The 22,825-nt window shown below is 41.2% G+C and overlaps 1 protein-coding gene across 1 annotated transcript; it reads right to left on the bottom strand.

Annotated features, from left to right (window-relative positions):
* Nucleotides 1-198: 198 nt before the first annotated feature.
* ints6 (integrator complex subunit 6) lies at nt 199-20,668 on the bottom strand. Its single transcript, XM_085374589.1, has 18 exons — nt 20,244-20,668; nt 20,028-20,105; nt 19,266-19,415; nt 14,839-14,928; nt 13,767-13,950; nt 10,752-10,877; nt 10,281-10,432; nt 8,602-8,754; nt 7,701-7,833; nt 7,401-7,495; nt 7,175-7,285; nt 4,664-4,879; nt 4,198-4,324; nt 3,916-4,058; nt 3,622-3,808; nt 2,940-3,311; nt 2,221-2,314; nt 199-1,906 (listed from the first exon to the last, which is right to left on the bottom strand). The coding sequence occupies exons 1-18, from the start codon at nt 20,352-20,354 to the stop codon at nt 1,813-1,815; spliced, it is 2,616 nt and encodes an 871-aa protein (XP_085230715.1). The 5' UTR covers nt 20,355-20,668; the 3' UTR covers nt 199-1,812.
* Between the last annotated feature and the right edge of the window lie 2,157 nt (nt 20,669-22,825).

The following is a 22,825-nucleotide window of genomic DNA, read 5'->3' as shown; positions in this document are numbered from 1 at the left end:
GGACATTATTTTTGTACATATTTGTAAATAAAATTTTAATGTTTTTACACTTTCGGTGTTTCGATCCTCTTTCCATTTGACGCGACGTTTCCGAAACGGCCAACGTGCGTAAATAAAAGCAGGCAGACTCGCATGTTTACAGAACACTTTATTTACATGGCCCTTCACAGTGTAAAATAGAAGCTTTATTCATGGAAATACTTACAAAAAGGCCATTTTTTTCCCACTGAACATTCTCTTTAAATAGTACTCTAGGGTTATTTACATCTTTACAGTGTATTCAAAATACTCTTTTGGTAGCGGCCTCTTCACAAACAAAGACAAGTATGGCAGATTTTGGTCCCTGTCCAAGGAGGGAGGGAGCGGAAGAGGGCTGCCCTCTGAGTCTGAAATCAACTCCTGACCTCTAGACATTATTTGTGTAAATTGGAGAACATTAAACAAGCCTGACCTAAAAAAAAAAAAAAAGTTTAAAGGCTGTTTTTTTTCATTTTAAATTACATAAATAAAGATTCTCAAATGTACACAAGTGCATTTGCTTTTAAGTGGTAAGAAGTTGCTTTGAGATTCATGGCGGAAAAAGGAGTTTAGGGGCTGGGTTAAGTTATTTGGCAGCAGCCAGCACGCTGGGACAGGCTGGCATCCGACACCTCGGTTCATCTACACTCCACCAGACAAGACGTTTGTGTTGCATATCAGCTGTTTCAGGCTAAAAGTGAAAGGGCAGGGAGGAGGGCTCCGATGTTATTGCTGATTGTGATGCATTAATGTGTCAGTTCCTGAGCTTTTTGTTTTTCCCGACTTTACTTTGAAAAAGACAGTTTTGTTTTTTTAAAGTTGACTGTCTCCAGATGCAACGATCGTTGTGGATCTGTTTTCTTCGCCGCCGCCCCCCTCCCCCGCCCCGCAAAGGGAACAGGAACTGGTGGTTTAGTCCAAAAGTTAAGCTACTACTGATATAGCATCAGTCTGCCAGGAAGACTACACGTTATTAGATTCAATGTTTCAAGCCCAATTGTTCTGATTCGAGAGTTCAGCAGTCCATCTGGTGGAAAGCAGAAGGTCAATTTTAACAATTGCGAAGTGAACGGCCGGACTCTTATCCTCCACAAATCAGAAATAACACCATGGGGGGGGAAAAATAAAATAAAGTTGAATCGTGACTTTGAGCAAAGTCTCTCATGAGCATCTCCCCTGGATCCCATTTGACCCTGAGTTGTCTGAAAATACAACCACACGTGCCGATATACCCTTCATTATCAGTCCAATCACACTGTCACGTGACATTACATCCACACACAGGCTGTCATCTGACCCTCTCCAGAAATGCCCTTGTTTATTTCAGCACCCCTGTCTGAGAGATAACCACTCACATTTGTTAAAAGAAAAGAAAAATCTGATGAGGGGAGCTGAATAATTAAAGGGCAACATCTGAGGACAGGTTCAGAGAACCTTCCCGTACAAACTGTCCACAGGACAAACACGTCATTGCATAGGCCTTCACCTTCACACTTCACCTGCAGCGATATGTGCTTCCTCGCTCATCTTTTTTTTTTTTTTGCAAGTCTGAAAAATGCATCTGCATTACTCAGGGTCAGTACTGTCTTTGAGGATTACTGTGCAAACAACACAAGCATAATGCTCATTAAATGAATGAAGGAGTCCAGTGAAGAAGCGATGGTTTGGGAGCTGGATGCCGCCTTGTCTCATCTCTGCAGGGGCCCCTGGTACAGTAGGAGTGGTGGTTTGAGGGGGATGTGGAGGGTTGCCCGGTTTGGTTACCAGTAAGTTCAGTTTGGGAATGAGTTCGCGTTAGAACGTGTCCACGTGGTTCATGTTAGTGGCTCTGTTGTGGATCTCTTCGAGGAAGTTTTCCAGCTGTTCGATGAGAACGCGCTTCTTGAACCTTTGCAGAAGAAGAAGCAATGACACGTGTTAACATTTGCCTTTTAAAAACAACTCTGTAGCAAAGGAGATCATGAGCAGAAAATTATGATACGTTTTTATTTCTTTGCATTTTGTTCGGTTCGTGAAACTGCAGATGTTTTAAATGCCGACTCCTGGTGCTAGGATACAGCTGCTCTTTACTTTAAGAGAGCTTATAAAGAAAGACAGTCCCCTTTTTCTGTTTGCAGCTCATTTTAAGTAAAAAAAAGAAAAAAAAATTAGGGGAGAGGTAATAACGCTCTGACATCAGAGGAGGAGGGCTGAACTTTGTACCTGGCTGCCTCTTTGATTATGTTTTGGAGGAAGATGAGCCGGGTGTCGAGAGTGCCCTGGATCTGTTTCAAGAGGAGGAAAATCTTCTCGTAGTCTGAAACAGAAAAAGCAAAGCGAACGAGGTTCAGTCGATTCAAGGAGAGCACATCCACTGAATCAAATCTTTGTATGTGTACAGCTGAATGTTAATAATAAACAAGATAAAAGGCGTTCTCACTCATAAAGGAAACTAGAAAAAAAAACATTCCACAGCACGTTTTCAAAGTCCAGAGTGACGTCCAATGTTAGTTTGACGTGTACGGTCAAATCAACAGAGGAGATAAAGAAAGAAAAAAAAAAAAGTTTGCTTCTTTAAATTTACACACAGATACCTGCTGTTTTTCCTAGCTTTGTTTTTAAGAAAAACAGCTTTGCTTCTGGACAAACCAAAGCTTAAGTGCCATGAAAAACCACATTTATGTGGTTTCTTCTGGAACAAAAACAAGACAAAGATGTAACGAGGAAGAATGAAATACAAAGCAGCATCTTCAATTTAGCAGCCCTGCAATAAAAGCTGAAGCTTCGAATCTCTGTTTAGGTGATGATTCAATCACACTTGTGACTTTTAGATGCTACCATGGTTACATATGAGAAAAAAAAGCTCTTTAAAGTTAGTGGTAGCTGCTCTCCGTTTCTATTATTTTGTCCTCCCTGCCTATAGACCAGGTTTGGATACATACGTCTGCCAGGTTTTCTGATCTCCTTGGTGATGAGCGACCTGAGCTCATTGTTGACCTTCGTCGTCTCGGTGTGAATGTGCTTCTTCAGAGCTGAAGGCGTAATGTAGTGCTGCACCTGGTCGTCCATCAGCACCATCTCCGCTCCTCCCTCGCTGCCCAGTGGCAGCTCGCTTGGATGGGTCTGCCCGTTCTCGTCCTCATCCCTGTGCCGCATCGCCTGAGGATCCGCAGCAGTGTGGTTCTCCTGAAGGTCGGTGGGACTCGAGGGACGGTCCACCTCCGAGTCAGAGTTCCGGTCTGAGCCGTAGTGGTTCTGATCCACGTGGTTGATGATCAGGTCTGCTTCTGGTGCACCGTCGTTAACGTCCATGTCTACAGAAAGGTGGAAAAAACCAAAAACATTCACTGTAATCCAGATCGGCTGCGTAGGACGGGTCGTGCCATAACCCCACATTTTTCCTGCCTTGAGTTTTATATTCTGTGTGTTAAATCTACCCTCTGTTGACCAATTTCTCTAAATTTATGAAAAAAAAAGTGCTTTTTTCTTAAGATACCATAATCACTGAATCATTATTAGGCCAGTACACTTGGTTGTACACTCGGCACTAGAAGCATGCCATCAGTCATTATTAAGAATTACAGTATTAGTAGAAAAGATGTGCGACTGTCTCTTAGATCGTACCTGCTGAGTGTCGAGGGCTCGCAGATGGGGACACTGGAGGGGTGTAGGCTCTACCCAATCGCAGCAGAGGTGACATGCACCGGCGTCTCTTTGGACCTCCGCCCGGCACGTTGTTGCTGTCGCCAGGTCTCTTGCCCTTGTTCTGAGGGCCGGTCACAAACTCGTCTGCCTCGTCGATCATCATGCCCTGTAAAGAAAGTGAGGAAAATGGTACATCGGAGTGTTTTTCAGTGGTTAATTTACATTTGTCAATGTAACCAATAAGAAAACGAGAAGAGTAAAAAAGAGACTTGCCTTCTTGTCTAGTTTGAAGGGGTTGCCGAATGTGTGCAACCGTTTGGGCTGTTCGGGGTCTGCGTCTCGAAGAGGCTGGGGAGCAGCTTTAAGGAAGTCTTGGTAGTTTCCCATTTGGGCGATTGGCACGCTGTGGAGCTGGTCTGGAAGGGAAACAGATGCTTTGTCAAAAATGGAAAGAACAGCAATACATCTAACCTGCTTCTTACGCTGAAATTATGTTCACAACGTAGCATAATCACAGCCAAATAAGTGGGGAAAATGATTTGCACAGCGGGGTACCGGAGTCGTGGCCTCTGACAGTGCAGACGCTGGTGTTGAGAAGGTTTCTCCTCATTCGGCTGAGCTGGTCGAGCAGGTGGCTGCGGGGGATGTCGTACGGATTCCTAAAACTCTGAGGCTTCAGGCTCTGAGGATGACAGCAGACAGAAACACCGCTGTAGTTTCGACACCGGAGAGTGGATATACAGATGCATTCTGAGAGCGTGGACCATTTTTCAATAGCCCTCAAGTGCTCAAACCAACTACATAAAAACACAGCAATGCTATAAGCCTCAGGAGGGCAGCTGGGGAGAAGCCTGAAGAATCTGAGCACAGAGTGAGATTTCAAAAAGGAACTCCTCGCCAACTGAATCTAAACAGTCGCTCAACAGTAAAAACCAATGCTCATGCGTGTAATCATGTCAGAACAGCTCCCGATGATGAATGTGATCATGTTGAAGAAATGCAGATAATAATCCAACCCTACCTTGTTGAGCAGTGCCAGATGAAAGCCTTGAAACTCTTTGGGGTTAAGCTCCATGGGCAGGGCTGGGGCCTCTCCTGTGAGATTCTGTAGCTGCTGGATGAAGTCCCGACGCTGGGCTAGAGATATACTTCCGCCTCGCCATCGCACCTTGAGGCCAGGCTCCGGTGGCTGCTTTTTCCCAATCAAAGCGATCAGACGGTCATACTCGATTTTTGTCTGAAAATATGAGGAAATTAGGTTTTCTGGTCAGAAATGCCTTCCTATTTGGTGTCTTGATTATTGTAGCAGGAAAAAAGGAAATGCAGGAACTTAATAAGCAACACGTAAAACTGAAGATAAGATTTAAAATGCATTACAATGCAGCTGTGCAAAGCTATAAGCTGCTTTATAAGTGTTTATCCTGCTGTACAAAGAACGACTGACACAAGGAAAGACAGCTGTAATAGCATAAAACATATTTGCATTAAAAAAACAACAACAACAACAACAAAAACAGCTGGTGCCTAATACCAAATAACCATTAAAATAACAGTAAGTTAGAAATTAAGGATGTGATGGTATCGCTGTGACACTTTCCAACACAATAAACATTTTTGTTCTTTCGTCATAAAATGTAGCCGCTGACAGAGAATTGAACACAGAGAGAAAAGCAGCACAAAGCACAAAATGATTTATCAGCCCGTGGACTCGTACACAAGCTGCCCCCCACTCAGCCAAGAGACTTTGTTTCAGTTGACAGTGTATTGATGCAAAGTCTAAATCTAGTGGAGCATTTTCAGTTCATCTATTCATCAAGTATAACTGTGCTAACAGACGTTCTCTGCAAATGCCTGTCATGCAATAGACTCAATACTGCAATAGACTCAATACTTGAAATGTGCAATTCACTTGTATTTTTATTCCTATTTATCCCCTTCGTATATTTTATTTATATTGTCTCTGTATTTTTATTTATATTTTTTTATATATATATATATATATATATATATATATATATATATATATTATTCTGTAACTCTGTAACTTCTGTCGGTGCTGTGCTTTTTTGGAAATCGAATTTCCCAGAGGAACCCACCCGAGGGATTAATAAAGTTCTATCTAATCTAATCTAATGTCTTTTGAGTGCAATTTAAAGCACTCAGTAAAAATAAGTGAATGAATGAAAGAAGATAATTTGACTGACGTGGATATCGATTTTCTATTTAAAGCCATTTGTTCTTTTTTTCCTTTAACTTTTTAATCAATGCTAAAGAAAATTAGGACAATGCAAATAGGCCATTACAGTGAACTCATGCTCAAGATCCCAGTTTGAGATGTTTTGAGCTTTGTGAGGTTGTGTGTTGTCAGGAGGAGGGATGGACATGGTCAGCAACAACACTCCTGTAGGCTGTGGTGTTTAAACGATGCTCAGTTGGTACTACGGGCTCAAAGGGAGCCAAGAAAATATCTCCTACACCATTACAGAGGATTTATGATCTAGAGCGTAACCTCATGAAAAACATAACAACATGCCAGGTCGACGTGACCCACAACTATTATGACTGGGCTGCTTGGCGCAGTCGACTCCTCCTGTGCAGTTTTTAGCTGAGTTTTCACAACAATCGTCATCTCAATGTAAGGATTAATAATCAAAGCATTAATATAAGGACTATAATCTCAGCAAATTCCTGGAGGGAGACTGCCGGGACACACGAGCATAAATGTCGGCAATGACATCAGCCACTTATGTAAGTTCTGTTGTAGGCTCTACAAAGACTCCCTGAAGAAGTCCAAATCAGGCATCACTCCACAACCAGAAGCCTGAACCACTGACACAAGGCAGGATGGATCCATGCTTTCACGCTGATTATGTCAAATTCTGACTCTACCATCAGTGACTGTCGCAACAGAAATAGAGACTCATTAGACCAAGAAACCTTTTCCTAATCTTCTATTGTCCGGTTTTGGTGAGTGCATGTGAGCTGCAGCTTCAGTTTCCTGTTCTTAGCCACAGGAGAGACATCAAATGCAGACGTCTGCTGCTGTAGCCCATCTGATTCAAAGTATGACGTGCTGTGCGTTCAGAGATGCTCTTCTGCACACCCTGATAATAATGAGTGGTTGCCTTGACCACGTCTACAAGCCTAAATGCACTGAGGTACTCCCATGTGATTGGCTGATTAGATATATCCCTTACTGAACAGATATCCCTAACAAAGCGACCAGTGAGTATAAAAATGTCATGATAAAACCAGGTTTCTTTGAAAGTTACTTTTCTAAACCAAAATTAAGATATTAAAATACTAATCAAACTGAGATAAAACATTTGAACTAAACTGGTGTTTATCTTTTTTTCTTTTCTTATTTTTTTAATTAAGAAAACTAGAAAAAAAACCCAAAATAATCCAAAACTACAAATTACACTATAAAAATCCATCAGTGTGGACTTTAGTGAAAACAGAAAGGCTTGACAACTGACAGACACTGCAACAAGCACAGCTTTGTGGAGTAGATTTAATATTAACAACTAACCTGCTGACTGAGCTTTTTCAGGTAGGAAACCACGCTGTAGCTCAGACCATACTCCAGGTTGTCAGCTAGCAGGTTCGGTGCTCCCATGATTCTTAAAGCCTTTCTTAGCGACTGTGAGAATAACACAGCAGTAAGAACAGTGCAGGCACAGCTTCGTACATTAACAACAACAACCACAAAAAAAGCCATTAATGAAAAGTTGAAGAGTGATAATAAGGCCACTGACCCCAATATAATACGGAGGCATCGTCTTCAGGTAGTTCTCAAAGGACTGTCGCCATTTAATGGTAGGCTTGAACTTGTGCACTTTAATCAAGTCATCTGTGGAAAACAATCAAACACAGATCACACAAAGAAATTCAATAATTAGGAACATGTTTTATTAAGAAAACTGAATTTTAAAAAAAAAAATAGTCATTTGTTTTGCTATTGCAGCAGATCGTTTAAATTTTCTAAAGCCCAAAACAAAGACTCCCCATCAACACCTACAGCGAGAGTAAAAATGAGGTGGATGCACAGGTCTTACCCAGAAGCGGAAGAAGTACGGGGTAGTTGTAGGGCATTACAAACAAGTTGACGCAATTTAGAGCTGTGCTGGCCTTCAGGTAACCAAACGGCTGCCCCAGATCGCTGTACTTGGCACTGTTACATACAAACACCTGAAAAAACAGAAAGAGAAAAATCAGGAAGTGAGTTGTGACATTTGAACTTTTCAATCAGCAAACAAAAACAGAACCAGCTGATGCTGTCCGAGTTGTTTTTAGGTTTCATTTTATTTTAGTGTAAAGCCACTTTGGTTTTAAATATCCTACAGAAGTAAATTTCACTTCCTTGCTTACCACTTACTATTAGCCCTACAATATCATAACGCTGCATCTGGTCAGTGTCAGGAAAATATTTTCACTGCGTGATTCTTGTAATTACTGATATAAAAGTCATTCTGAAAGTCTGCCACCTCATCTCTGATGATGACTCATGCCAAACATGGGGAAAAAACACCAAAATCAATATACGAGTGATGAATACAGAGACAACCTTTACTTTCAGGTTCCTGCCACAAACCAGGTAAAGCTTGGTGTGCGGGTACCAGCAGAGACTAGATGTTTCGATCTAATCACATGTGCTAAAGCTCAGTCTGTGCATGCCGACGGGCTATCGAATCATCGCTTCATTTGCTGCCACCCTTATTTATTTTTTTGGTACACTGAAAACCTGAAACCACACATCAATGTCTCAATATGTCTGAACATCTAATCAAGTACTTATCACATTGCTGTTAGGATGCATGTAACACGTTCCATGTGTGAGAGATTAAAATCCTCTTTGTCTACCTGGCTGTAAAGATTAAAAACACAGATTTCTGCTTTAATGCCAAACTTTCTTCTCAACAGCTGTTATTTTCTGTGGTTTCTGTGATGGTGCTGTACCTGCCAGCAGGTGTGCGGTGATTTCCTCTCCAAAATGTACTGTGTGAGGGGCGACGGCTCCAGCTCATACTTATCAAAGGGTACCTTGTCTATCACCATGGGTTCAGCATCCACGCAGGAGAAACGGACGTGGGGGTGGGCTGAGCGGGGAGGCTGGGAAGGTACACAGAAAGAGATACACAATGTTATGGTAAATATTAAAGAAGATCAACAACACCTGCTGGCGCCTAATAACACCAGTAGGTGTTGTTAATCTAAGCTAAGTTTAAGCAATGCGCAAAGTTGACCGTCTGAATACAGTTCGGGAAAAAAGAATCACGTCTGGCTGCTGCTTCTATTTCTACTGAAAGTGTAGAGTATATGTGTGAGCAGAGGAAAAGCTTATGAATGATAGCTAACATGCAATGCATGATCTATCATAATGAGTACTTCTTTGTTTGTTTAATTTTGATTACAGCTCATCTGTGCTTGGGCTGTTGCACATTCGTGTAGCTGTGACATCACTGCAGCCGGTTTGACGTCACCCCTGTGTTATCACGAGTTAGTCATTGTTTGCTATGGAATAAATGGTTAAAGTTAATAAGAGTGTGGCACTGTTACATTAGTGTGACTGATTATTCTTGTTAAACAAACAGGAAGAAGAAAAGTTGTTTAATGAAAGTGACAATGTGTGGGGCTGAATCCTGTAACTCCTGTGGAGGAGTTATCGTCTAATGGCCACTGAAGGCACATTACAGCTATAATGGATTTTGTTTTGCCTTTTAATAAACATGAAAAAATAAACTTAGTAAGTGCCTTTCTTTTTATTGTTCTCACATTTTTTCTATTTTAAGATTCATAATCGAGCATACGGCTACTTTGTATCACTGCAGGCTGCTTCTAAAAGAGCGTCAGTCCCCACTGACTCCCACTAAAATAACCAGTGTTAGCAATTAAATTATGACATCTACAAAAGCCTGATACAAAATTAAAACAAAAAAACAAAAAGAACAAACAAACCCTGTAGCCATTTATCCCCTTCATAACAAAATTACAGAGTTTTGTCTTCTTGTACTTGCTTGTTTGCTAGGCCTCACCTCAGCTAATATAAGTCAATGAACTGAACCTCTGGGTGATGTTTTCTGCTGTTGGAGACCTTAAGAGCATTTTTAAAGGAAGTATTTTATTTATCAGGAAGTTTGTACTTCCTGAGAGAGTGAAATGTTGAAAACTTATTAGTCTGTTACTTAGCACAAATTAGCCATAAAACTAGCCAGACACTGGTTAGCACACCACTAAGGCCAACATGCTAAGCAAGCATGCTAGCCGTAGCTAATAACACTATACCAGTCTTGTAAATATGGTCACTTTTTGGCTATTAACACTTATATTATTAAAAAATAATTAGGAATAAAGTACATCTTTGTTAAGTTTTATAGAATTATAAGTGTATTCTGCTGTCAAGAGTAAAACTGTCCAATATATAAATACAAGAAAGGAACTATAGGGCTTTAAAGTCTCTTCTTTAATATTATTTTTACCTTTTTGGGCTCTTTTGTTCTGTGACATTATATTTATTTTACTAAGCTAGGTTGTCATTTCATTAATCTGCTGCAGTAACACAGATTATGTATTGCATAAATTGACAGATACCGGTTTCTTATCTCATATTTCTGTCGGTTCTTCTGCAACTTTCTTACCAATGTGGGGGAGTTCTGGTCTGGCCAGAAGGCTTCGGGGATGGGCCAGTGCCCGATGGGAACACCAGTTTTAGGGTTAGGTCGTACGTAGATCAGCTTGTGACAGCAGTGCCAAGGCTGCGGACCAGACTTCACCACTTCAGCTGGAGTGTCTGTGCAGGAATATAAGCAAAGCAAAACAAAAAACAAGGGGTTTATGAAATGCAGCATGAAACAAAATGCATCAGACAAGTGTGTCAGCAGTTAAATATGAAAGCAGGAGTTTAAACAGTGACACCCACCAGATGTTTATGAAAAAACAGGAAAGAAAAGCTCAGAATGGATTAAAACAAACACCAAGTGGGAGAGAGCAAAGAGCTCCTCTACTAATCAAACGCATGCAGCACAGCACATGTCAAAAAGCTCCTTTTATAATAAAAGACAATTCAACTTGAGAAAACCCAAAAGCAAACAAACAGAGGTGTGTCTTACCTTCTAGCGGAGGAGGGTCAGGTCCCGTCTTCTCAAAGTTTATCACTACTCCACTCTGGATTTTCTGCACCAAAGACTCCAGACACTGATTCAACATACGCTGGGAGAACACACTGTAAGAACGACCTGTAACGAAGACACACGTCTGTAAGTATAGATATCCCAAAACACGAGCGAGTCAATGGTGTTGCTAAAATTAAACGTTTTTCCTTGGTTGACTGTGGATCATTTCAAATGTTTTTTGGTTTAGCCGTTTAAAAGCTTAATTAATAGAATTTGTGGGCCAACTGGGAGCAGCAGAAACAACACGGGATGCATTTTCACCATGCTTTCACATTTTGTCAATTTCCTAGCAAAAAGCTGTCTATTTAGACCCTCCCACTTAGATCCTGACATTATAATGTGATTTTTTCCCCTCCTAATTAATAATAATTTGTTGTACTTTTTAGAGCAGATACTAGAAACCAAATTAAGAAATAACATCTGGCTTTAAATGTTCCACATTTTTCGTAAGCTAGTTTCTAATTGTGTCTTCTTTGCTTTGTTTGGTGCAGGTCAGACAGTGTACAGTGGGTCTATTAGAGCTTGTCTGCTAAAAGTTGCATGCTGCTGCTGGAACAGGGTTAAGACTGAATTGCAGACTAAATGAGCCATAAAAAATTGTGAGTCAGAAGAGGGAAAATACAGAAGTCTGATAATTCTGTTGATTGGTGCCAGGGTAAAAATAGGAAAACAATCTAACCGAAACTAGGGGGAAAAAGAAATTGCTACTTGCTGGGTCATCTCATTGAAATGTTTGCATTTGGCGACCAACTCGTCCAGAGGTCGAACGTGCACCACCCTCAGTCTCTGGGTGATGACTTTCAAACACATGGTGATCGCACAGGTTACTTAGTGGGATGCAACTTGTCTCCAAACAATTGCGCTCCGACTCGGGCTGACTGCAATTAATCTCAGAGAGATTGACAAAGGTTTGGAAATAATATAGATGCAGACAGACTGCATCAACCCGAGTCAGTCTGCAACAATGAACGCAACTTGTCTGCAGTGTGTCTTTTTTTTTTTTTTTTTTTTAACTTCAACCCATTGAGTCACAAACTCATAGCAGACCGACTCCATCTTATTACATTTTATCTCTACGTTGACACACCAAAGTCTCTTTGAAGTGTTCGTACACCTCGTCTTAGCAGCAACCATTTCAGACACAATCTCAAGTTCATTGCATGCAATAATTTTAGTCATGCCGGAGTCTCCAGTAACTGATTTCTCTGGTGTGACTGTAGCACAATTAACCAAAAATTATAAATAACTTGAGCTGAGATTTCTCAGACCTTTTTCCAATGAAGAGCTTCATCGAATTCTTCACTCATTCTAGGACTAGACTTAATCTTTGTCTCCGAAACTTACAGATAGAGACACAGAGGATTAAAAGTTCCCACTAAAACTTGTGTTTAAAGAACAAAAACTGCAGCAGCAGCAGTTTGGTGTTTATATAATGCACCTCAATGTCAGAGAAATCAAATGAACAAGAATAAAAGGGGTTAAGAAGGATCACTACATTACACTGTTTATGAAGTGCTTTGCTACTGGTGCAATGCAATTTCAAGAGCTCTCTTCTTTACATATTGTTCATCTTTGTGCAGCCATATCAGCCATTTACACTACATGCAAATAGTGCATTTGCATGAAATGTGACTCTGAAAGGTCAAAATCTCTCTTTGCTGTTTTTGTCACGCCATCAATCGCATGTGTAAAATTAAAAAAGTCAGAAAAACCATCTTTCAAAGCTACAACTGACTAGTCTAACTTAGCCTTCCTGTCATTCAACTTCACCTCGAGTGACCTTGTTGTGCACCCATTCACTCGCTCATTTCAATAGGCTGTGGCTTTGTGTCAGGTCTGCCATCAGCAGTAATGGACAGGCAGCATGTACTGTAGACTGCCGCTGACAATGGACCTGTGTCATGTTCTGCATTCAGCGCCACCGGCTGCGACACGCAGCTTTGGAGTCCTCTGTTCTCTATATGTGTGCATGGGTTAATCTTAACCTGCCATCAGCATCATTCTAGTTCGTTCCTCCTGCCAGCTGCTTCCAAAACAAAGCTACGTGAGGAATGGAGACAGAGGGGATAAAAGTCTGCTTCTATAAGTGAATGTTCTGGCAGCCGGACTTTGGCTGGAGATGGGGGGATTACAGATCAAAATCGCTGGCTAGAAAGTCTCTTGACAGGACTTAGGCAGGACAAAGGCAGTCCGATTATGGACCAGGTGGGAAAATCTAGTCATTCTAACCTTAATCAGCAATTACTACCCAAGTACACTTAAACAAAGCACTTAACCCTTCCACAATAGCTCCAGCAGGGGTTAAAATAAGAGCACAGTGTAGCTGCATTGGGCTGTTAAAACACAACTCTGAATATTGAGCAAGACAGTGCCTAGACACCGCTCAGGGCTGTCCCCTGTTGAAGTGGGCTCTGCTTTAAAATTTAAGCTTCTGACACTTCCAAGAGGAAAACATCTGATCTGTTTATTTTTCACTCAGAATAAGGAGCTTTTACTTCTGTAGACTAAACTGAAGCAGTAAAATGGTTTTCTTAATCTTAGGCTGTTCATGCTGTCATTTAAAATGTATGTCTACAGCCTACTCTACCTGGCTTATGTTATTTTGTTTAATTGCGTAATTCCTTGTATGCTGGTTATGTTTCCATGCGTGATACAATAATAATAATTAAAAAAAAAAAAAAAACAACAACTCCTTAACATCACCAACTTAAAGTGAAGTACCCGACAAGCACTTCAGACTGCATTACCCATGGTGCAGCTCTTCCATAAAACCTGTCCTGTCTTTAAATGCTCTTAAATCATCTTTGAAACTTCGGCATATAAAGCATATGAATCAGTACATAAACTCCAGAGCTACAAAAGGCAAACCGAGTGTACTTAAAAGCTGAGAAATGCCTGTCAGAGCTGATCTGTAAGTACACAACAACCAGCAGCTCGTATCAGTCCGCCTACCTCCAGTGACCTCACACATGGGGGTGATTGGAGAATCGTCAGACGGGACGCCGCCGAGGGGCTCGGGCTCCACCGAAGCGTTGCCGGAGATACGTAGCACCAAAGCAAACAGACGCTGGTCCCAGCGAAACGGCTCCTTCGTCAGCTCGCTGCCCGGCAGCGGCGTGGTCAGAGGTAGATGTAGCTGGACAATGAAACAGATCACAGGATGAGATGACAGACCTGCGTTAGAACAGATTTACTGTGTTGCTGTTCTCTCTAATATCGCCGTTTGTTTTAGGTTACTGTGGGGAAACTTGGGCAGTAAATGAACAACACTTTTACGGCGGTATTGATAAAGTGCCTTCATTTACAGGGTATTAAAGTGGCACGGAGGGCTCAGCTCGCACTTCTAACCTTGCAGTTATACCCTTTGTCATAATTTGGGCTAAAGGAATTTAAAAGTAACTGCCTATATAATTTTTGTTTGCATAGGTTGAAAACATGACTGTTTACTGCATTTGTAAAGAAAAAAAAATAGTGCATTTTCATACTGAGCAATGATTTTTCTTTATTTTCTACATTTTCAAGATCAAGTGTTTAATCAGTCAAAACAGGAAGTGCAATCAATGATTAAAAAGTAGCTGTTTTAATAAATTCAATAAAAATGCCAAAAATATTACTGGTGTTGGACTCAAATGAGACTCTTCATTGGTATTTTTAGATTTTGATGAGAATAAATTAAGGTTTTTGGGTTTTTTTCTGCTGAATGTGTCAGCTGGGGAAGTTGTCTTCCTTGATGTTTTAGGACCAAATGATTAATCAATAAGTAAGTACATCAAACTTCTCTGTTTCTAAGACAATAATAACAAAGCTACTGATAACACTTCTAAGCATGAAAAGTAGCTTTGTTATTATGTGAGTGGACAATATGATAAAGCACTTCACAGTAGAGCTTCTGTGGTTTAAACTTTAGCCATCTTAATCACAGTCAAAGGACGAGGGTTTGGTAAAGTTTGACGTGGTGCGGTTAGACTCCTAAAGTATCACCCAAACAAACAGAACGCTCTCCTGATTGGAGATGCAGGCTGACCTCATCTTGGACACCGCCGCTGCTGGTCAACTTGTTGCCGTCTGTAATTGCGATGATGATGGCAGGTTCAAGGAAAAAAGGATTCCTTCCCTAAAAAAAGAAAAGAAAAAAAAATAGGACATATTGAAGACTAAATGAAAAAACGAAACCATGCCGAATTAATTCAGCATTCAGACTCCCAGAGGCAACTTAGGGTCACCCTGCACAAAGAAATGAGAAAGACACAAACAAGCTATAAAAAACAAGACACAAAAATAGGGGGGCTGTTCTCACATCTGTTAAAACTGTGCTTACAAAAGACGTGATCACCATTAATACCTGTATTTAGCAAGTGTGGCTTTATGGCCTTCTGCGATCCGACGCATAAATAAGCACCGTGAATGCATCATTACAAACAGCAGATAAATTACACGGGACATATTTAAGAAGCGTGTGAAATAGAAAACCTTGACTCAAAGGGAAAACAAACAGAGTAAGAGTTCAGTATTTAGTGTCTGCAGTATATGTTCACTCTATACTCCACAACAGCAGAGCTCATTATCCGAGGAGCTACACGAAACCTCTTTCCTGCTGGACCCCATGATATTTCATGACATCAGCGCTCCACTCTGATGAAATTAAACTGGAGCAGCACTGCATTTATCACTGTGCATCAGCCTTGTGGGATCTCCACAGAGCCACTAGGTGAGGTAATAGCGTAAAAAGAAAACAAAAAAACCCTCAACAAAGACTGACAAGTGCTGCCAGCAAACCGGACTTCACTGCAGAGTCACAGTGACTCCATAAGGGCCTCCTGTTCTGACAGCAGAGCCATTATTAATGGACGTGGAGCCACACTGTTTGGGCTCTACCTGTAGGCTGCGCTTTCTGCTGAATGATGCATCTGTCCAGTCACATAAACGGCCCAAAGTAAACAGAGCAGGATACGACCAAGACCCCACTGTGCTGCAGGTATCCATGACAACCTGGCAAACCCCCCTCAAAAATTCCTTCATGATATCGAGCACTTAGTTGGCATGCTGACTTGATGATCGGGCTAACTTGCCAGTCAAGCGATGAATTTATCCATGTCATATCAGCTGCCGGAGCTTTTACTCGTGCTTAAATAAAGCCAAATGCGACTACTAAAAATAGATGACACATGACGACAGCCTATCAGGGGAGCCGGTGTAAGAATAAAGCGTTTTGACAACTTCTCAAAATGTGCCCAGCTGCTTTTCATGTAAAAGACAAGACAGTATCTATATATTTTGGGTAATTTGAAAGATAAAAACAAGTCATCTGAAGACATCTCTTTGTGCTTTCAAAGAGAAGAAAACACAGTGGGCATTTCTTATAACTGGTTAATGATGATAATGAGATATTACATTAGTAAATGGAGAAATAATAGGTAATTCATCATGTTTAAGACCCGTCTATGCAGTCAGCTACCGCTACTGTGATGTGCTTTCCACAATGCCATGATAATGGAGATCCATTAAAGCGCCGGCCATCACTCCAGCTGACACTCTAACTTACCACCAAACAACACTGGCCATATCATTTCTTCACGTTCATCCTTTCTTCTGCTCTTTCATTGCTCTTAATGAAACTGATCAGTGTCAGGATTACCTGCCGGCCGTCTCCCCCCTCTACCTCCATACCCTTCTTCATCTCCCAGGGGAGAGTCATTTCAGATGCCTGGCAACCTGGAGCGCTCTTTGTTACTGTAGACTGAGGCACTCCAGGGCAATATTAACTCCCCCATCTCCCCCCGTTAACCCCCCAGGGCTCCACCCGCTGGACGACATGGAGCACTGACTTATGATACAAAGGGCCCTTTAAATAAGAAAACAGAAGAAAAGCGCACACACACACGGTCATTTTAGATGTGTTTTCATGCGGAAGTGCCCTCTTCCTAGTTCCCTTGAAACGCTTCTCTGGTTAAATGGTAAACCCTCACTTAAAAGGAAATGTAACTAAACAGAAGACAGCAGAAACAGCTTACGGGAGTTATTAAGCACCACTACACTTGTGTAATCAGTTAGATGACGTACTGAAAGGTTTTTAGATTTTGACTCAAGTTCATTGATTCCTCTAGCTTTTAGTGTTACCAGCATTTCCTGCCCACACACATTTGTTACGTTAAAATATCCTCTAGGAGTACCAAACACTTGTGTTGGGCTCACATTTTAAATTACAGCCCATGTTCACAATAACTCCACTTTTGTAAAGGACATACTAAGCATATATAAACTAAATACATGCACTCCATACTAGTAATTGCCAAGCCTCCTGCTGGAAATAGGCAGAAGAGGGAGAACTAGTCATTAAATTATAGCCACTGTCAAATCAACCTGTAATTAGAGGTCAGCAGTGACAGCGCGGGACGCAGTAACCTCGACCTTGGCTTGTGTGTTCAAAATCGGACAGTCTGACGGTGTCGCTGGTATTTTTTTTTTTTTTTCAAACGACCAAAGAGTGTCTGACATGCATTATGCATGCTGCATGTATGCATTACCTGGGCTGGTAGGGATCTTCTGTTTATTACTCAGGAAATGCCTAATTAAACATTCATTACTGCTCCCATACTCCCCCACTTACCTCCGCACAGGAAAACAGATGTCCAGATTCTGTATCAACCACAAGCGTGCAGATTCACCTACCACTCTAACTGGGTATGGGCTAGACTTCACAGCTTACATTAATAATGACCACTTTGTTTCATATGCAAAAAAAAAAATTGCATTTCAGTTTCAACGCTGGCCAGGAGATGAGAAAATCTCAAGAAGGTGAGATGCTGAATAGCAAGCAATATGCTTTCTGTTGGCTTCAGCTTTTCTTTTTCTAATGAGACTAAACCAAAGTCAAGTTTCTCTGGTCACTTTGTCCAACCCTGCACAGCTAAAGGCAGATCTGAACATCTGTTACACATGAGTCAGTGAGCTGGCATAAGAGTGGTGGTCTGAAACTTTATCATGCAAATCTACGTTTAGCTACTAATACTGGATTTAAATTGAAGAGGGAACTTGGCCAGCATCACGCTGTACTAGCTCCAGACTTTGTGGGCTTGGAGAATATTTCTTAGCAATACTGAGTCTGAATGAGTTTTATGTGAATAGCTTACAGCTGTAAATCAGGCCCACTGTGTCGTAAAGCTGCAGTATGGAAATCTTTCTAAGCTGCACAATACAACTGGAATAACATCGATAATTTTAAAGTAAACCACATTTTTCCGTCAGCGTGTATCCAGGAGCTTTTTTCAATATCCTCACATTTGTGGTCTTGTTAGATGGATCCCCATTTTTGAAGCAGACTTGAGCGAAACAAAGAAAAGGGCGACAGTCTTCAACCTCAGCATCAGTGAGCATTCACATTAACCAAAAGATAAAAACACAAGAGTATGTTCATCATGGTACAGATCCGTGGTACTGGTACTGCTATATAGCGCCTGTCGCCTCACTTTTGAGCACTCAAAATACTTTTCACTACATCTGTCAATCACCCAATCAGAAACACACGCACATTCATACAGTGCTTTTATCTACAGCTAAGCACTTCCACCAAACATTCACGCACACCCACTCTGATGGATGCATCGGGGGCAACAGGGTTCAAGATCTTGCCGAAGGATACTGTGACACATAGACGGGAGGAGCCGGGGATTGATCCGTCGACCTTTCGATCGGTAGATGACCCGCTCTACCACCTTGCCCAGTGATTCATCATAAAAGCACAAAAGTCCTCTGACAGGCTTGAAACTACATAATTTAGACTGACCTGGTTAAAACTGCAAAAGTCTTATTCCAAAGCTCTAAAATAACTCCCAGCTTGATTAAAATTATGTTTAGCTTTGTGTTTACGTGCACACACACCACAGAGTGGCCAGACCATTTATGAACTAAATAATAGATATAAATATTAGAACCACCTCTTATAATAATCCAGTGCATTTTAACAAACTGGCCATAAAGCTGAAGTGACACAAGCCTACACTAGTTTATATACAACTATATATATATATTTTTTTAAAAAGCATCTAGCTTTCAGAGCATATTTGTGCAGACAGAGCCTGCAATAGATCCTTAGAGTTTCAAAACATAATGCATTTTCTTGCTTAAAAGCTCATTTACAGGTGTAATAATTCCATGTCCTTGATGAGAGCAGTGACATATGTAACACAAACTAAAGTTACTAATCAATGATGGGGGAAGAAAGAAAATAAGAAAGCTACGTTGCTCCTGCTGCTTGGACTTGCTGTCATGATTGTGTCGTATGGCTGAGGATGTGTGGGTCCACAGTATGAAAGTGGTTGATGCTTGTAAGACTGGGAGATAGCAGAAAGGGGTGGGGTGAGGGGGGGTAGGTGGGTGGGTGAAGTGGGTCTGTTTGGGCATTTAGCACTTTATGAGCCTGATTTCTTCTCCACCTGTTTCATTGCTACATACCTGTCCATAGTTGTCTATCCCAGTCACTAATCTATTGAGATTGAGTAAATCAAAAGCGTTCCTCAAGGATTGGCCAATAGTTGTGAGTCCAGTTGCTTGGAGGTTCCTCAACTCTGTCATGAATGTGGCATGGCTCTCTTTCCATCCAGCCTTAAAAAAAAAAACAAAAAAAACAAACCCAAACAAAACACAACATAGCAGCTGGTTAATAACATGCACAAAGCTAAATAACTACCCCACTGTTGTGACCAGCAGGCAACTTCTAAGGAAACTAGTGGTTAACTTCACTGGTTTTATTGAGAGTCTGAGCTAATAAATATCTAAATAGGTCGCTTCCTCTCTATCTGCCCAGACTAATAATTTGACAGCACTGCAGCCACAGGACGTTGATCCGTTTCTACCAGGCTGCTGCGCTCGGCTCCAGATCAGAAAATCGCAAAGTAGCAAAGTCGCAATGTGTGCAGTGACTAAAGTGGCAATTTGGTCTAAAGAAGTAAAGTAGGCTAGTCTGTCATCCCCGCTTCTCCTCCTCCTCTACTCTCCCTCCCTCCTAGATATCACCTCGCTGTATAAATAACACCCAGAGTTCCTTGCTGCTCACATTGAAACAAAATGTCGGCCATGTTTTAAAAGGGGTATGAAAGCTCCTCCTGAAGATTTTTCTCTACACAGTTGATGTAGTGATCACAACGTGGTGCAGCGATGGAAGGACAGTCAATCTGCGCAATGTAAAGCCGGACATGACCCGAAAACAAACTCTACCTTTATCCCGAACGGAACATCTTCAAAATTTACCAACATATACCGGTCCCCTCGGCTCGCCGGATCTCTCCCTCTGAGCTGTGGAAATAGTAGAGAATTATTTACGGTTATCGAGAGATCAGCTTTGACAGGCGAGCTTGCAACAGCAAAACGATGAACTGAACTGCATTCCCGCTCGGGATCTCTCAATATTAATGTGTCCCGTGGTTACAGTACCTTCATAAAAGTCTCAACAGCGCCTTTTGCTATGTCCAGATAGGTAGTGCCCAGATGGGTGCGCTGGTTCATTGAAGCGGACGTGTCTATCAGAAAAAGTAAAACGGGCATTGTGATGGTAATGACACGTTCTGCATGGACTTGGTGTCAGTACAACCGGCCAAAACGGAAAAAAATCTTTTGTTCTCCTGCCGCCTGTATCACCTCTCAGCTAGCTAGCTAGCTGGCTAACTGTCTGTCTCACACATTCTTTCAAAAAAGTGTAAGAATAGTGAGTGTAGAAGCCCTTTCCGGGCGAACTAAACTAAAAACCTCAAACCCTAGGGGCAGGTTATGGATTCACGAGGGATTTTGATAATTTTTACAATATTTTGTAAATATTCCTAAGTTTCATAGTAACAAAGTTCCCCCTCACAGTGAGTCCCTGCTTCTCCCTACACTGAATGCGCTGTGTCTTGTCCACTGGTTTTAACCTAAGCTCCGCGCCTGACCCCGCCTCCCAAGCGGTCTTGCAGTGTCACGTGTATATACACTCTCTTCTTATTGGCGGGCTCAGGCTCCTCATTACCATATCCAAATAAGGCCAAAGCAGACTGTCTCATGCGCATGCTTGCTTGCCCGAGAGGCAGGAATGCAAGGAAAATATTCTGTACATACATTGTGTGATAAAGAATACAGCATATGTGGCGATGCGCTCTTTTATCGGAGCCTTACCGCAGTTTGTTGAGGTGTTGTTATTTAGGAACAGGCACGTGTCTGCTCTTAGATCTGATTACATAATCAACATTTACTTCATCCTATGCGCGGGCGTGGGCTAGTGTGAAAGACAACCCTTCAAGACTATAGAGAGATAAACTGGAGGCACTATCATATAAAAACAACTGTAAAATATCAACCAAGGAATGCACCTAGGGCAAACAGAAACTACTCGCGGGTGTTATGGCACTCGGTTTTCATGTGATGACCAAATAAAGACTCCCCTTTTCTCTGAAGGAAAACAGGTTTAGCTGAATAGTCGCTGGGATTGACATGCGCGCACACGCACTCACACACCCTGCAGCTCTGAAATGTCTGTACTTTGTCTTTATTTTCCATAGCCAAAGAACGACATACTTGCAGGTAAAAGGAAAGAAAAAGACACAGAAACAATCAAACAAACACAAAGAGAGATGTCGCTAATAAGAATCACACTTCTAGCGTTGCTATTGTTGATCTGTAGTTATGTGAGATAATGCCTCAACTGTTACTGCACAGAGAATATCATCAAACGTGCTACACATAAGCTTTTTGACAGATTAGAGTTCACTCTTAATGCTACATGACACCCAGCCACACGCGCACGATTGTGCAATACAATTTACATAATGTAGTTGACTGGAAAATATCATCACTTCCGCAAAAACAAGACGAAACCATCCGGTGGCTTGCGATAGCAAAGCGGAGGAACGTCTGTGTGCTTCTTATTTGATGTGAAGCAACACGCGCGCGCGCGCACACACACACACAATTTATCTTCCGGTGTGTCACTGACGTTTTTCACAATAAAATCTTTAATGTGGTTTGGCGATCTTAACGACGAAACTGTGGAAGGTGTGATAAACTGTAGTTGCAGCTGCAATAACATTTATTGCCATTATAAACCAGCTATTTATTGTAGCTTGCACAGCAGCACAGTAACCGGTTAAGCACCAATCTGAGATACTTCTGTTCTGTTTGGGCCTCTCTGACTTTGTTATTTGACGGATTAATTAACTTTCCACAGATTCATTCATTCATTCTTCCTCTTTCGCAATTCTGGGTCTCTTAACTTTCAAGTTTAAAATGTAACAATCAAAACACTCAACTATGATGCAGGTTTAACTGACTCAACTTTCTTTTTGTCATCCCACTATTGCAGTGTTTTTTCATTTGCTCAAAGATTATGTAACTAAAAATGTATTAAGTGTACACTTAAAACACACATTCTTGTGCAACTGTTATATTACAGGTTTTACTGCTTCTCCGAAACAGTTTCCCAGACTTATATATTATATATAACACATTCTTGTGTTGGTTGATTTTAGCACAAAGCGTCATTTCCAAACATAATGGATATTGATTATTAGGGTAGTGGTAATTCTCCACTTATGAAAGTCTCTCACCCCTCCATAGTTTGTACTACGAAAGTCAGAACCGGAAATGCTGCATTTTTACTATGAAGGAATCTTGATCACAATTTATGGTGAGTCAAGAACATATGTGAAGTTACTTGGACAAGCCAAACACAAATTTCCGGTCCATGTCTGAGCTGCTTCATACAGGAAGTTGTTGCTCTATTAGTATTAGTGCTGCATGTTAAAATCCAAACGCATCACCTTAGATAGTTAGATATACGATTATTATTATTATTATCATTGACATTATTATTAAATGCAACTGGAAATGTGGTATAGCCTTCCACTCAATAGATTTTAGAAAGTTGTAGATTTAGTGTTATGAGTATATAATGAGGTTCTAATAAACGACCTATAATTGCATTTTTGATCTAGGCAGTCCAGCAGCTCTTTCCTGGAAAGTAAGTGGTTCGTGAAAAAAGTAATGTT

Source organism: Diplotaxodon limnothrissa, linkage group LG16 (genome assembly GCF_057381915.1).
Source record: "Diplotaxodon limnothrissa isolate DT_005_m linkage group LG16, D_limnothrissa_male_GT1.1, whole genome shotgun sequence".
Taxonomy (NCBI): domain Eukaryota; kingdom Metazoa; phylum Chordata; class Actinopteri; order Cichliformes; family Cichlidae; genus Diplotaxodon; species Diplotaxodon limnothrissa.
This window is presented reverse-complemented; position numbering and strand designations above follow the sequence as displayed.

What these genes read in the sequence shown, in the direction of transcription:
- ints6 (XM_085374589.1), bottom strand. Translation starts at nt 20,354, where the DNA reads ATGCCCGTTTTACTTTTTCTGATAGACACGTCCGCTTCAATGAACCAG. An exon ending in CGTACTTCTTCCGCTTCTGG is followed by an intron (nt 7,496 to 7,700) that starts GTAAGACCTGTG and finishes TGTTTTCCACAG; the next exon opens with ATGACTTGATTAAAGTGCAC. An exon ending in CCTTCAAACTAGACAAGAAG is followed by an intron (nt 3,809 to 3,915) that starts GCAAGTCTCTTT and finishes CTTTCTTTACAG; the next exon opens with GGCATGATGATCGACGAGGC.